The sequence below is a fragment of the Phoenix dactylifera genome, chromosome 4 (genome assembly GCF_051530095.1).
Source record: "Phoenix dactylifera cultivar Ajwa chromosome 4, Ajwa_hap1_PhDact_Kaust_v1.1, whole genome shotgun sequence".
Classification (NCBI taxonomy): domain Eukaryota; kingdom Viridiplantae; phylum Streptophyta; class Magnoliopsida; order Arecales; family Arecaceae; genus Phoenix; species Phoenix dactylifera.
Window position 1 is genome coordinate 50,561,110 of NC_143193.1, and position 16,080 is coordinate 50,577,189.

General features: G+C 36.6%; 2 protein-coding genes across 4 annotated transcripts; both read right to left on the reverse strand.

Annotated features, from left to right (window-relative positions):
* Positions 1-1,867: 1,867 nt before the first annotated feature.
* LOC103701362 (amino-acid permease BAT1 homolog) lies at positions 1,868-8,740 on the reverse strand. 3 transcript variants are annotated; one of them, XM_008783401.6, is made up of 7 exons: positions 8,479-8,740; positions 8,218-8,400; positions 6,989-7,108; positions 4,977-5,168; positions 3,698-4,003; positions 3,437-3,619; positions 1,868-2,744 (listed from the first exon to the last, which is right to left on the reverse strand). In XM_008783401.6, exons 1-7 carry the CDS (start codon positions 8,551-8,553, stop codon positions 2,253-2,255), a joined length of 1,551 nt encoding a protein of 516 aa, XP_008781623.2. In that variant the 5' UTR covers positions 8,554-8,740; the 3' UTR covers positions 1,868-2,252. The 3 variants fall into 3 exon arrangements, with proteins under 3 accessions (XP_008781623.2, XP_088576549.2, XP_008781624.3); XM_088720423.2 differs by having other exon boundaries at positions 6,989-7,068; positions 8,479-8,619; XM_008783402.6 differs by having other exon boundaries at positions 2,114-2,744; positions 3,534-3,619; positions 8,479-8,693.
* Positions 8,741-10,911: 2,171 nt separating this feature from the next.
* On the reverse strand, positions 10,912-16,080 carry LOC103701363 (Photosystem II reaction center PsbP family protein). Its single transcript, XM_008783403.6, has 5 exons — positions 15,949-16,080; positions 14,550-15,147; positions 14,276-14,428; positions 12,224-12,499; positions 10,912-11,332 (listed from the first exon to the last, which is right to left on the reverse strand). The coding sequence occupies exons 2-4, from the start codon at positions 14,898-14,900 to the stop codon at positions 12,248-12,250; spliced, it is 756 nt and encodes a 251-aa protein (XP_008781625.4). The 5' UTR covers positions 14,901-15,147; positions 15,949-16,080; the 3' UTR covers positions 10,912-11,332; positions 12,224-12,247.

Consider the following 16,080-nt stretch of genomic DNA (forward strand, 5'->3'; position numbering starts at 1 on the left):
GAGCAGCTTAGCTCGGTAGAGCAGGTATTGTCCGCTTCGAGGGGTCCGCGTAGGTACTGCTCCCTTTATGACTTTGTCTCGATTTTCGAGCGCCTTCCGAGGAAAGGGTAATCGAGCCCTCCATTTAAGGCACTATCCTTTTCACTACTTAACCGATTTGGGAATAAAGTCCTAGGTCCCCCATCCGCCCCCCAACACTGCATATCTAAAAAATTTATAAAACACCTCTACTACTTTAGATAATTTCCCTAGTTGACAAACGTTGAAGTGTCACAATTTTCTCTAAGAGCATATGATTTTGTCTTTTTCATTGACTTCATTAGAAGCAACAAATAAGAATTCACGCTATTGTATAATCATTTAGTGTACCTCACTGTTATTTTAACAATACACAATACCACAAGCTTACCATTTTATAGCACAGTTGCAAATCAACTATACATCAAATTGTTTGCTTGATTATATTAAAATTATAAGCATCCGATATTAAATCTTTATAAAAAGTCAAAAAAACAAAAGGGCAAGGAATTTTTATATTATATTACATTTTAGATTAGTTATAAAATATATCTTTGAAGGAGTAAATGTTGATTGCCCAATAGATCTCATTTGCTCCTCGCATGCACACAAAGATGGAAATTTTGTTTTTTTACAAAAGATTTTTTTCCTTTTTCAAACCTCTGTTATTTTACCTTTCTCTTATACTAGTAATATTATGTAGCAAGTTTTTAACTTTCTTTCGTACTAATCTTTATTATACAGTGAGCAGCACTTGTTCATAGGCACATTAATAGTTTACATTTGTTGAATTATATTGGTCGCTATAGGTATTTAGAGATTTTTTTTTTATGTTAGTAAACCTTTTTTATTTTTTTTTATATCATTCACATTATGAAAAGAAAAAAAGGGGCAAGGGAAAAGGTCATGAACTTATACATACTTCAAGATTATTTTTTTCCTATCTTTTATGAAGCAAAACATCGCCATACTCATATATATATATATATATATATATATATATATATATATATATATATATATATATATATATATATATATATATATATATATATATATATATATGTAAGCGAGATAGACAAATGACAACTTGGATCTTGATCTCAACCATATGAATGTCATATTGAATCATAAACAAGCCATGGTACTAATTCTCCCTGAAAATAACAACATACATCGATCACGGCTAAGAAAGTGCTACTGATGTCCTAATATCAAGTACTTACAATTTCAGAATTGTTGCCCAGCAAGGACTCATTCATTCTTAAGAGTCCTCAAAAGAGCTAAATAGAGTAAGTAATATTTTAAAGAGGGTGATGCTCAGGGCGTTTACTTTTAAGAGGGCCCTAAGAAAAAAGAGAGCAAGTAATTCATTGTTATGCTCAGCTCCTTGGTCTGATTAGGTTATTATTTCAGCAAAAGGGATTTCATTGTACAATACAAAAGCTTCTAGAATTTATTCTTTCATTTCTTGGTATTATCTAAACTACAATTATATAAATTTTAAGGCCGCTTTTGGTGGTATTAGTTTTAGAACCATGATTCCCTCCATAATTGCAAAACCTAACAGCTAGTTACTATAATCATAACTTGTAGTTTTAAAAAGTATGCGAAGTCGCAAAACATAGTCATATTGAAGTGCATCTAAACGCTTCCTAAATATATAAAATTTATTTTTTTGTCCTTTTAAAGAAAAAAATATTTGCTTTTCCTCATGATTCTTTACAATAACTTCACATAGTCAACACACAGCCCTTTATTTTATGTATTCTTCTTATAACCTGAAAGTTTAATGTTATGGTACAATAATCACTCTTCACAACTTTCAGGAGCAAAAGTGAACAAAAGATAGAAAATAAAACCAACAATTGCCATGATAGTGAGCTCCAAAAGCCTCTGCATTGCATGGCCGCATGTGTACATGGTAAGATTCGCTGTCTCAGTGCCGGAATCCATACCGATGCTACACTAGCATAGTGTCGGTATGGTACATTTTGAAATTTTTTGGTATATCGAGTATCGGTACGCCACCTGTACCAAATACCGATACCAAATTGGTACGGTACGGTACGACATACCATGGTACATGGTCATGTGAACAAGAAGATGAGCATGACCTCTATTAAAGACATCAACTACAAAGAATACGTGCAACAAATTTTCTTTATGGCCCCAATTTCCCAGCACCATGGATGCTGATTTGCAGAAAAGGAAAAAAGCACACAAGCAAATAACTAGACCTTCCCATTCTGACTGTCGATGTTCCGAACTGGTCCCTTAAACCATTTCCTTGCATCAAGAAGCCACCACAGCATTACTATAGCCAAACATGCACCTAGAGCAATGGGTGCATAATTGAAAGTATCCCACTTGATTGGATAATATGTTGGCAGCAGGAAGACTGAACAAGTGTAACAAATCCACAAAACTGCCACCAAGCAAATCGGTCTTCTTGCTCTTCCCAAATAGAAAGGGCCTGCTTTGAAGTTCTTATCATCCATGACCATCCTTGCAAATATTGGAACAGCATAGCCACCGACCCATCCAACCGTACAAATAGAAGTGATAGCAGTGAATACCACATTAAGTTTAAGAATAGGAAGTCCAAGAAGAATGCAGATAGCTGCACATAACCACACTGCATTGGCTGGAACCTTGTGTTTAGGGTGCAATTTACGCCAAATAGATGAGAAAGGGATTCCTTGATCCCTGGACAGTGCATACACCTGTAAGATGGAAATATTTCAAACCGTGAATACAGTAGTATATCACAATATTTCCATTCATAGCCAAAAAAAAGGCAGCAATTTAGGTTCCAAATCATAATCTATAAGTCAGAAAATTAGCTGTTGAGGATAACCGAGCTTCAAAGAATTAACATGGTAGATGTGGGAGAATTTTCTTATCAGGAAATTTTATATCTCTTTTCATAATAGAAATTCGAGGTAGAAATGAGCAGTCGTTTGGAAATTATCATTGGTTTGACAATATCCAAGATATTCATGTTAAAAGCTGTTTTATTGGAGGTGCAACCTTAAACGTGAAATTCTTATGAGATATCCCCTGCCGGTCTATACTAGCACAACGTCGAAACAGTACGATATATAGTTTTTTTGGCATACCGAGTATCGGTATGCCATCTGCACTAGATACCGGTACCGAACCGGTACGGTACATCCTGTATTGTCCGGTTAGGGCCGATACGGAATACCATGAACCTGACTATTTTGATTAATCCAATTGACATAAAAACTCCTTTGAGATTGTGCTGGTACATTCCTGCAGTACATCGTAAACCTTCCAATCATCAGATTAATAAGTATACCAAATCAGCATGTTTTGAGATGGTAGTTTAGTGGCTTGAGAGCCTCAGCGGACATCTCCAGTAAATAATCTCCTAAAGCTAACTACTCCTTACCACTCTGGCTGCACTAGTAGTGATCGAAAGGCCACCAAAGAAAAAGGAACCCCAAATAACAAACAGCAAGATGATGGCCCCGATGGAGTTGTGATACCTCCCATGGAATGCATCATATAGGATTTGTGCTGGTACAAATGCTCCAGCAGTCTCATTGCTAGGATCATATAGATAGTCAAAGTTCTGCACGAAGTATAAATTCCAACATCAGATATCAGTCAGTTCAGAGTTCATGCTGAAATAATAGCTGCAGAATTATACCTGAATGCTAAAGGTGAGAGCTAAGATGTATGCCCATCCAAAAATGGAGATGATCCCAATACTAGATAGAATAGCAGTTGGACCATTTTTATCTGCACCTTTTGTTTCCTCAGTTAGATGGGCTGCAGCATCATATCCATATAAAGAATACTGGCTAACTAGAACAGATAAAATGACTGCATAAGGTTTGCTGCTTATCCCAGTTGTTTCTGGTGCTGTCTGAAAATGTCCGAATACGTAGGAAGCAGGCTGGGTAGTCAATGCCACCAATGGGAGCATTATAACTATAACCAGACCTCCAATGACCTGAGCATTATTAACAGGAAATATTGTCGAAAGGTTGAGATGAATTCGAAGCCAAAAAAGAACACTAGAAAGCATGACCCTACTTCATAGTAAATTAAGAATTCAAGCAACTCCCATATTCAGTACAAAACAAGGCAACTTAATATAACATTCTCAAGAAATATCCAAAGGAAGTGGCCATTCAACTAAATAGATCTGGTTTCTTAGAACACAATAATTGAAAAACCTCCCATAACTGACAGAAAACCTCAAAAGCCCATATCTAGTCAGTCACTATCTGTAATTCAATTACAAAAAGAACACAGACTAAAACGTTTTCCCAGCAGTCCTCGGAAACCATCATACAGCTTAATCATTTTTTTTTTGTGTATTAAATTTACGCATACGAACATAAACTAAATCCATATCTCTGCAGTCTTCTATTCCAAAACCTTCTACTGTATACCTAAAACCTTCTGATACTCCTCCATTTCTTCTACAACACCTAAATTTCATCATTGTCATAGTATAGATGATGCTTAATCTAAAAAAGCAGCAGAGTCTATGCAAAAACTGGTCTGATTCTGATGCTATTTTCAAAAAAGAAGATACATTTCTCACAAATAACTTTAGCTTGCAGGCGTTGTTTCAGGCAGAGTTAACTCTGTCGCTCAGTTACTCTTGCTTGCAACTCGTGGCTTTCAAGGGTCAAAGTTTCTCTCATGTAGCCTCTTTCAAATCACCATGATCATCTATCTTACCCCCATTGCCATAGCTCCAGGCATATTGCAATGATTAGTTTCTAATAATGACATTTATGATACTACTTACAATCAAACTCAGCATGTGCCCCAGATCAATGTATTAAACATACTGGTTGATATTCACTAATCTTAATGACCTTTAGCATGAGGCATGCAAATTTGATTTTCAATGAAAACCTGGATGACCCAGAGTGTAGAGACAAAATATTTTCATTTAAATAGAGGATTACCTGCCACCATATTGAGATTATGTCAATGAAGGCAATGACTTCTAGTGCAAATGTGTTGAGTATAGCCCATATCACTGTAAGTCCCACATACATAGAAAGAAATACGCCACGAGGAGCGAAGTAACCTCCACCCTTGTTCGTGCCAGTACACAGTAATATGATGCTCTGCAAGACTTGTGATCCTGCATAAGCCTGCAGCCAAAGAAGAGAAAATACTATAGAGTACATCTTGGCATGTACCTTGATCTAAAAGTAACCATGACATCATGACTGAAAAAAGTTGCAAAAATAACAACTGAAAGATTCAAATAGAGACAACTAAAGTAATAAATATTATTATATTTGTATAATTATCTGCAGCTTATTTTCTACTATTATGTTAGGAAAATAGAACCAATGTCCACCAAATTTCCTCTCACAGGAGTGGCACGAGTTTCAATTCACTTGTTTGCTGTCTCATGATTCTCTATTGCCAGTTCTATAGTATCCTTTCGCAATTTCTATTTTGCTGTGAGAACCAATGAGTGCACAAAACCACAAAACATATTGTTTCATCTACAATTTTTTGATATGAAGGTCCAGTAAGGTTCTGTTGTGTATCTAGAAAGCTATTCTTTCCCTTTCATTGACAGAATGAGTATTTAAACTATCTGAAATATCAAGCATCCAAGTTTCAAGACACTGGATGTTTATAAATTATGCTAGTTAGCACCAAAAAAATTAGCTCAAGTAAATGGTGATATCATATCTTACACATTGGTTCTACTTGAACTATGAGGTTTTATGGTTCAATGTGCGCACACGAACAAAGAAAATATTTAATGAGAATCTAAAGTTTTTGAGGCATCTAGAGTTCATTCTTCTTCTCTTTTTTTCCTCCTTTTTTCGGAGAGAGAGAAATCTAGATTTCATTCTTTGATGGCATTAATAATGACAAATATGAGGGATATATAATAGAAGACACATCTCCTGATAGGCTGGCATTTATTTTGATGCTTAAGAAGCTAAACACTAATAGAGAAAAAAGATGAGTCAGATGATGCCAGCTGGACCATGTACATATATTCTCGTAGAAGATAGATCGACAAAAAGGGTTTTTTCATGCACCGTAAAGAACACACACATAATTTGGACTATGCTTCTCCCAAGTGAAGGTATCTACTTCTCTCTAGTCTAAAATCGATAATTGGGCACTTAAACAGAAGATCCATACCGCCGATACTGATCCACATGACTAAAAATATTTAGAAACCAAAAACGCATATTCTTGTGATCTTTAACCTATACATCAATTAGACAAAAATGGATGGTTTTCATTATGCTGGTATGCTAAAATACATGATAAAGCATTTAAATTAAGAATCCACTTTATAAGTCATGGTTTACACATGTTATAACACATTACTTATATCATTTTGACTATCCATTTTTGTGTCTACTTGATGCATTGGTTAGAGACCACCAAAACACATGACATTTGATTTTTAGATTCTTTAGTGGCACAAATTATGATCAATGGTGAGGATCTTCAATTTGGACACCTAATTATTGATTTTGGATTTGAAAGGATAGATACCCTCTCCTCTCGAAAGTTGAAAAGTCCATCTCTTACACACACACACACATATATATGCATGTATATATGTATGTACGAATGAATGTATGTATATGTGTGTGTGTGTATGTATGTGTGTATGTGTGTATCTATATGTATGTATTCTTAGATCCAATCCTCCAGTCTTGATGTTGTATATATTCTTATCAACCATGTCAAAAATTCATTCAGCTATTATTACTGAAGCAGTATCATGTAACCCATTACAAGCACAACAGGACCATCGAACAACTAGAAACAAATTATTGAAACATTTTCGGAATTGATTCACAAATACTGCTTAAAATGAAGTACTGCACATATGAAAAGTATGATAAAAAAATGATTTTCAATAGAGTTTTCTTCCCCTAAATAAAACAAAGAATTTATTTTGTAGAAAAGATGAAAGAAATGGTACCTGTGTGCCTATTCCAGCAATTAGGCCAATAGTCTCCAGCCAAGCACAGCACCATGATGCCAGTGGACCCCAGACTGGCCCTGCTAAATGAGCAGCCCAAAAGTAAAGAGATCCAGTGGTCTGTTAAATGGCAAGAAGAAAGTACCTTAATGGTTTTTTCTTTCATATTCCAATGAAAAAATTGATTCTGTCTGACAAATTTTGCATTAGTATGTTTGTATGTATGTATGTACGTATATTAACTGGAGCATTTGACTCAGATTAAAAATATGTATTTTGTACACCAGAAAGACCATTAGTATCATCATAAATACTAGAATAGTTTACATGAAAATAGATAGAAAAGAAAACAGAGAAAAACCCTATACTTAAATGTTAAACAAATACTAACTCCTGATAAAGAAAGGTTGCTAGGGAGAGGTATTTGGCTTGGCGAAATCATTAATCAAGTTTCGTTCACATTTTAATGCAAATTGTAAACAAGGAATGAGATGCTAGAAATTGGCAAAGGTGCGGCTGCTGCCTTCGTTTACTACTCAGAAATTAGACAATGCTCATTAGATTCTAAGTTGAATTATGATAAGTAAATAACAGCTATAAGAGAAGAAATATGGAGTCCAGAGTATTCCCCAATAGTGGGGAAGGAACCATATATTATATAAAACAAACTGAGCTGCCAATTGGCTTACCTATTTCAGAAAATTGATGAAAGCTGAAAAATAAAATGGAACAAGAAACACTGAATGCAGAATTTTTTCAGATAGATTAAGTGCATTTAGTTAAGTTAATGAATGTGATTCCCTTTAGCTACTTGTAGATGTACTTTCCACTCATTGCCTCTCAACTGTCATTTTGTAAGTCCTAATAAGGGACATTAAGTTGTTCAGGTCCTCCTTATGATATACCTCCAACAGTCCAATTCACTGGCCAATTTCTTCCTAAAAGCCTTCAAAAATTATCTTGCTTGTTTTTCCTTGAATCCTCAACAGAAGTATGTAAGAATAATAAAGTTCATCAAAATGTCCAAAACAAGAAGAAGACGAGGAGGAGGAGAAAGAAAGTTTGGACATTGATTAGCCTACCCTGAGACTTAATCCTACCTAATTCAATGCATAATATTATAGACTTCAACTGAAGTAACATGAAGAAGGGAAGTACATATTCATGTTCCAGAGAAACAGTAAACAGAGGAGTGGCAAAGAAAATGAAGACAGTCAAAGGTCGCATACAGGGAAGGAGGAGCAGATCTCGGCCATGGCAATTCCCACAAACCAGGTGAAGAAGGAGACTACAACCCATCCCCAGACAAGGCTGGCAGGCCCAGCATACAGCAGGCTGGACCCATAAAGTGGTGTAATCCCTGTGAACAGGGTCATCGTCGAGAACGATATCGCCAGCGTCTTGAACAGAGTCTAATCACAAAGAACGAAATCAGATCCAATCTCATAAATTCAGAGAGAAAAAAGATAAGAAATCAGTAGAACGAATACCATCTCTCTTCTGAGCTCTTGCTTGTAACCGAGCTCATTGAGACGCTTCTCTCCAGAATCCACTTCCACTTCCATAGTCACAGATTTTTTCTGTTAGATTTTTGGATGGAAGTTCACAAATATGCAGCCTTTCAATAAGAGATGGAGGAGGAGAAGAAACAATCCAGGAGGTTGTAGCTTCCGCCTTCCAAGCAAAGCGAGAAGGCAACAAGTGTGGGAACAGAACCTACGAAGGGAGGAGGACTTCTCTCTTTAGTCTGTTAGAGTTTTGTGTGGAGAACTCGAACTTTTCTATTTGGAGTTCGTTTAGCCGCTATTTTTGCCAGCTGCGGAGAGAATCGTCAACCAGCCTAAACGCACGCTAATTATTATTTAATTATCGGATAGTGAATTCTTCCGAATCTCCAACGTTATCCCCGGTAAAGAAATTTAAACAACCTGCGCTGCTTCTTTGACACGTGGCAGGAAAAAGCCGTGCTTGTTGTGCGGGATCCAGACGGAAACATGCATTTGACTTCCGTTCCAATTCCCACGTGGAAGACTTTGGTGATCGCCAAAAGAGAGGAAAAAGACGGCCTCGAGCGGCCGTTTTTGACTTTAGACACGAAAAGGTTCAGACGACGCTTTGGGGCTGAGATATTCCAAAAAATCGTCATTTATTATACTCTTACTTTAGGGTTCAATACATATATTTATATATATATATATATATATATATATATATATATATATATATATATATATATTGAAAAAGATTTGCTGTAGAAAGTTGTTTCTCATGAACAACTTTTAAGTATTGGACCACTAAGACTATCAAATCGATTTTGATGCAGGCACGTAACGAGTTTCAGGCTTTTCAGGCCTTATGTATAACGGCCATATCTACGGTTGTTATCTGCAAAATAGTTTTAAACATCCCATCTATCTTTGTAGAGTAGCTAGGGAGCTATGTGCAAAAAGACCACCATGCTTTTGTTATTTTACAATTCAGGCTTCTGAGAAACATTATATTTTTCATTGGAGTTGTCTGAAAACTTTTGGTATTCAAATTTGTCCTGCACGTACTATTATCTTACATGGGTTTATCTGCAAAATGTCCTAACTTTTATTCTTTTTTACATATTGACCCTATACATAATATTATATTAATTAGGGTAATATATGCCACAATTGCTATCTTTCTGTCCTTTTTCACTGAGAAATTCTCTACGTAATATTATATGTATAAGAGGGTATTTGCTAAAAGTCTAACATTTCTGACTTTTTACATATTAAAGCTATGTATAATATTAATTAAGTTGTCGGATGCAAAAGGGCGTTACATCTCTCATAATCATACTTAATACTCATAAAACATCTCTCATAATCAAAATTTACTGCATACTAGATTTTTGTTACCGTCCAAAATGCCTACCATTCTCCGTCATCATTATTTTCTGGCGAAACCAAACAATGACCTCAGCCGTCCTCCTCCTTCCTCGGGAACACCACCAAACCCTAACCCTAACCCTAATCTAAGAAAGAACAAAACGCTGAATTTGAGCTGCTGGATATACGAAGCCACATACTCGGAAGTGGACATGGCGGTCATGATACAGATGAAGCACACCGTAGCCACAGATTCTCTTTCTTCGAGCTCCCCTGTCGCCGAGACCGTGGACATTAACCTCGAAGTCCCATTCTATCTTAAACCTTAAAAAATATCGCTAATCCGTGTCCAATCATGCTTTTCCTCCTCCTCCGCATATGTTTTCATGAAAATCTCTTTTTTTTCCCCTTGTTCCTGGACATATCTGTGAAATAAAAATCTGATTTTTTTTTTCCGGTTCCTCCCCGTGTTTTCCCCAAGTTAATTCTCGCAGATCCTGTTTCGGTTCTTGGTTCCCTCATACAGGAAGTGAAGAAATCGGTCCGGATGGGCAGGAGATGGCTGCCAATTTCTTAAAGTTTTGATCTTTTTGTGTTACATTATAGGATCCATTGGGCAGTTTTCTTTTTTTTTTTTTTTTGGCAAAGTTTCTTTTCCTTGCCTTTCTTTCGTCTCTTTTGTTTGATTTCTTGGTAGGATATATTTATTGTGCCTCAATTTGGAGTCCCAAGATCGCAGAACAGTGCTGAAAACATTTCAAACTGCTGCAAATGACTCATCCGCTAGCATATTACTGTTTGTTGCTAATATTACTCCCTAACCTTAATTTATCATGATCACACCATAGGTTGTCCTTCCTAGTCATATTCATGTATCCTTCCTTTATCAGCCAAAGTTTTAACCAGTACAAGATGAATCTGCTGCTTTATATATTAATAGAGAATATACAAAGGAACTAATTCTGAAATGTTGCCAAAAAAAAAGAAGCAACCATGGCTTGTTAAAGCAATCACCATTGAGTGGACAGAGTAACAGCCTTTCCATGCAGAAAATGAGACCCACACTCAAGAAGAAATCTGATAACCTTATTAATAACAGAAAAGACTCTATACGATCTTTAAGTCAGATGCATATAGAATCAGGAGTTTTCTTGATCAGCCTTACAAATATTACAACCCACATTGTTCAGAAACAATGAATTTAATACAAATTGTAAACGAAACTTAATCTACCAAAACCATCATTGAACTTATATGTTCGAGAAATTGACAGAATATATAAAAGAATTTCAAACATAAGAATGAACTTAAATCTTTGATTTGCCTGACCTCGTTGTGATAGTTTTTGCAGCTTTAAATGAACAACCAAACACCAGTTGGTTTATGTCGATTGCACCACCATGCATCTTTGTGAAATTTTGCTGGCCTCATACTTGCATTGAAAGCGACTTAAGACACAAAAGTGCTGTCCTCTTCCAGGTTTGAGCTGCATCAGGCACACTCTTACAAGTTACTTCAGTTTAATGCAAACCTGAAGTCAATTTGCTTCAATGATAGGAAAAAGTAACTGGTATAGAACCTCTGTTGTGGGGGGGTGGTCGTGTGTGGAGATTTTTAGAACCCCTTTTACATTCATCATTGGTGAGGGTTATAACACGCACTGCAAACTAGAAGAATGGTGGCATAGTGGCATGATGAACAACACAGAACATGACTAACAATCGATTTATTTTGCTTCCTACTGCATGATGCACGTGATTAGGCTATTTGAGCATGCGTGCATGCACACGCATTTTAGCATGTGTACTCCGATTTGGAAAGCAAAATATGTTTCGAAGAGAGGTGAAAATAACTAGGGAACTTCCAAAATATGGTTCCCATCTCTACAAAGATATGAAATGGTCTCTATTTCTATGTACTTGCATGAAACAACTCAATAGCGCAAAAAGCAATAAAAAGAAAAGGTAAATCTGAGATATTTCAGCAAGGCATGTTGTTGAAAATGTTAATCTCCTGGTTCGCAGTCTCACTTTAGCATGCTTTCTTACTGTATAATCAGATCAATCTTAAGGCCACATGGTTGCAGAAATTGCAAATAATACCAAATTGACGACGTTTAGATGTGATGAAACAATAAGTATTTGAACCTGACATATAATCTGATTCTTTTCTTTTTTTTTTTGAGTAAAGGCATAGAATCTGATTCATTCATGTCTTTTTTCGTTTTTTTATGTTAAATGGTAGGCCCAAATAAACCTTATGACTTTATGGTTGTGAAAATTGCAAACAAGAGGCAAGAAAGCTGTTAGATCAGGTCAGAGTGTCAACAGAACAGAAAGCCAAAACTATTTTTTTCATCACAAGATATGCAACATACCTTTTCTGATTTAAGCATTCATGTTTATGCTGTGTCAAAAGAGTGAAGAACTTGTTCCAACACCATTCTAGTTTTACCATCCAGGGGATTATCTGGACGGTCTGAGTAGGCAATATTGAGAAGATAGAGCTTTCTGGAAGCTACAAATGCAGCTGAAAATATCCTCTTCATCCCTCCCCTGGTACTATCAACTTTATACTCAAACTCATACACTGGTAAACCACTGTGACCTAATCTTTCAGCAACACTTAATACTTGTGCATCCTTGGTGCTTTCCTGCAAAACAAACAAGTTAATTAATATAACCATCGTTACAACTTATAAAGGACAAGCATGGAATAGTTTATTAATAAAAATTGCAATCATCGCTGGGACCTAACAATGGGGGAAAGTTATCAGCAAACAGCTATAGTCAGTGGAACCAGCAACTTCAATCATAGAGACATAAGTTATTCCAGAAATGGAAGCATTTGGAAGAAATTGCGATCCAAAGTAATGTAGACTGTGTAAAGACTCCCAATTATCTTTAGCATACAAACCCGTCAGTGAAGGGGCAGTTGAATAGAGATCCAACTGTTCATTGGCTAAGCAAATAGCAATAACCACACATTTCACCCAGTAAAAATTGTAGTTTGAAATAAAAAATAAACCTCCAATTGAAACAAGACTGAAGATCTCGAGAAATAAGTAATACAATCCATTGATAACAAGATCTAGACAGACCACTTGAGTTGCCTGTCCTGATATCAAGTACCTATATAGATAGCCAGAGATGGCAATATATTTGGCATGACATAAACAATCATCCATGATATATTCATGTGAAATAAAATATTAGATCCAGATAGGTCAGGTAGAGCAAACTTGCAGTTGAAACATAACTCCTTGCAGGCTCAATCTCCAGCACCCATAAAGATGAGGTTTTGTGATGTGCTTCTGAACAAAATCGAAGTTCATTTATCCTTCTACACGCATGCAGGCCGAATTTGCTATTGTTAACATAAATATTGTTCAAAGCAGAGGCATTAAACTATAAATGAAATGAGGTCTAAAGTGTAAGCATTGAAAAAATAAGAAAGCCGTAATAAGATAGAGGGAAAAAAGGCAATATTAAGGATACAAATGCTGCAGTTGGATACCAAACTTCTAAAACAAGAACGTGGCATTGTGAACAAGAAATGTGCATGAGTTTAGAGGCAAAGATGTTGAAAAGCAATATACTTTGTCATACTGTATGGTACACATAAATATAATCATTTTAATCTTTAGTATTCGACAAATAAGAGCATCGTGAAGAATTGATCAAAGATCTGGAGAGTAAAACATATTGAACATTCTATTATCCCCCTTGCTCTCTATGTCTGTATGAGAAACGGGCCAATTAGAAAAGCTCGGCAGAGACATGTTCTACTATTGCCAAATGAAGAAAGGAATGAGAATAAAGTGATATGCATAATTCCTTTCCCTCTTCCGCTTACTATATTGTTTACGAGTAATCTTACGGTATTGTTAAGAATATGGAATAGAAAAATTTAACCAAAGCTGACAGAAAAATGAAGTAAAAAATGCGTCTTGATTCATTTAAATGCAAGAACGTTGTCTCTTCTTTTTTCTCCCCTTTGGAATGGCAGACTTCGCAGTTTACTCTTTAACTAACAGTAGAAAAGAATGCCCACTTCTTTCTTGAGCACAACCAATTGAAAATAGATTTACAGGAGTTAATTTGATTCAACCACATGAATTGAGGTCTTTCTTTCTTTTAAAGTTACAAGGAAGAAAATTTGTGAATTGCCTATTATTCAAAAAGACATTTGACCATAAAGATGCTCCCACAATTATTTTTAAGCACTATATGCCAGCATTAAGCTTCAGGTTTACAACTTTAAGAGATGATTGTCAAGAATTTCATATATGCATTCGACATAGCTTTAACATGTAAAAGAACATTAATTCACAGAATTATTCAACAAGCCTATTTGAAACCTAGCAGTAAAGCTTAAAGGACGAGGAAACAGCACAAAAACCATAGAAAAGCTGAGACGAAGAGAGAACCTTTCTCCTCTCAGCTTGGATGAGCTTGTCGGCCACGAACTCTGGAGTCCCAAAGTCTTTGAGAGAGGACAGGCGAACGGGGTTCACCACAACTCCAATGTTATTGCTCCCCTTCCCTTCTTCAAACAAAGCCGCAGCCCCCGCCTTCTCCACCTATTAACAACAATCCGGGTCCAACATTACGACCAGCCAAATAGAACCCAGTTCCCCCCAAAAAAATGATTTTTCTTTACCAGAGGAAAGGGGTGGAGAGTATAAGAGGAATAAAGGGAACCTTAACCCAAGAGGAAGGCTTCAGGAGGGTAAATCCCTCCCCCTGGTCCGTGTACAGCTCCAGGTGGGCGGAAACCGGCGGAGAAGCGGCTGACGGCGACGAGGCCACCAGGAATGGGAACAGCAAAAGAACCGAGCTCCTTCTACTAATTCTAGCGGCATTCTTCTCGTTATTGGTAGCTGAAGAATGGAAGAGAACGTGTTCGGGTTGGTGGATCGCTTGGCATGGAATAAGAACGCCAGCGGGCGACAGCCGCCGATGGTGTGGTCCGAGCCGGCGGAGTGTGGGAGGCGAGGGGATTGTGGAAGCGCCGCCGCACCAGGCGGCCGTCGACGGCTCTAACCAAGCCATGGCGGTGCGACGCCCTGGCTAAACGAAAACATGACCGAGGCTACGAGTTTTTCGGGCGACGCAAGAGATAAAGTTGCCGGAACCACAAGTGCCCTTTTTCTTTAGCAAAAAAAAAAGAAAAAGAAAAAAGAAAAGAGAGGAAAGATCGACTCGATTATCTCATGCTGCTGATGGAACATGTATCCGATGCTGGTGATCTAAGATAGACAGTAGGTGGAGGCCACGCGATTGAATGAGGATGATTCTCCTGGAAATAATAATAATATTTATTTCACCGAAGTGGATTTTACATAAAAAAGAAAAATCAAATTATTTTTTCTCTGCAAAACAATACATATTTAGGCATTTCTGGACAATCTCACGATCACTGGTACATAAATAAATAAGTACCAAATATTTAAAATATGTATATCTTGCATTCAATGGTATATAGCATTATTATCTAAGAATTTATAAATATGTATCATTTTGCAGCAAAAATTGTTCTGATTTTTTTTTGCAAAAATAATAATTAAGTGGGTTGTTTATACGGTATTCATGTTGCAAATAAATATTTATTTGTGTAGTTATCATTTTTCAGAAAATACATTTACCTTTTCTTTTCTAAACCAAAACAGGAGAGGTAGTAGGACTTGGTTTGCCGATAACTTGAATACATTTAAACTTTTTTTTCCACAATAGAATTAGTAATGCAAGCTGGATAGGATATTTAATCAATGCGCCCATCCACCTGAGATTTTTTTTTTTTTTTTTTGATACAGCGATGCCCCACGCATGAATACACCCATAAGAGTTATAAAAAAAAAACCGATAGGAAGGAACGGAATCGAAACTCTCCTACAGATATTCTTCTGAATAATGTACCACAAAAAATCTTCTAAATAATATGCCGCGAAGAAGGCAACCCAATTCGCCGCATTTGTCGCCTCTCAATATCTGGAATGCTTTTTCGGATACCACAAACGTGCATATTCCAAGCCCCAAAGTATTACAACCCATGAAACATAAATACCTGCTAATTTATGCACAACCCATGAAACATAAATACCTGCTAATTTATGCACTGCATCGCAATAGCACACAGTAGGATTCCACTGTGAGAAAATAATAGCAAATGGCCCCCTCAACATGTTCCAACAGTGCAGACGGCCTCAATCACTAGGATCAATGTCCCACCAAG

Excerpts from the sequence above, each read along its gene's own strand:
- LOC103701363 (XM_008783403.6), bottom strand. The coding sequence starts at position 14,900 with ATGGCTTGGTTAGAGCCGTCGACGGCCGCCTGGTGCGGCGGCGCTTCC. Across the intron at positions 14,429-14,549 it reads AGCCTTCCTCTTGGGTTAAG|GTGGAGAAGGCGGGGGCTGC; the intron begins GTTCCCTTTATT and ends TGTTGTTAATAG. Across the intron at positions 12,500-14,275 it reads TCCAAGCTGAGAGGAGAAAG|GAAAGCACCAAGGATGCACA; the intron begins GTTCTCTCTTCG and ends TTTGTTTTGCAG.
- LOC103701362 (XM_008783401.6), bottom strand. The coding sequence starts at position 8,553 with ATGGAAGTGGAAGTGGATTCTGGAGAGAAGCGTCTCAATGAGCTCGGT. Across the intron at positions 8,401-8,478 it reads AAGAGCTCAGAAGAGAGATG|ACTCTGTTCAAGACGCTGGC; the intron begins GTATTCGTTCTA and ends CTTTGTGATTAG. Across the intron at positions 2,745-3,436 it reads CTACTAGTGCAGCCAGAGTG|GTGTATGCACTGTCCAGGGA; the intron begins GTAAGGAGTAGT and ends TCCATCTTACAG.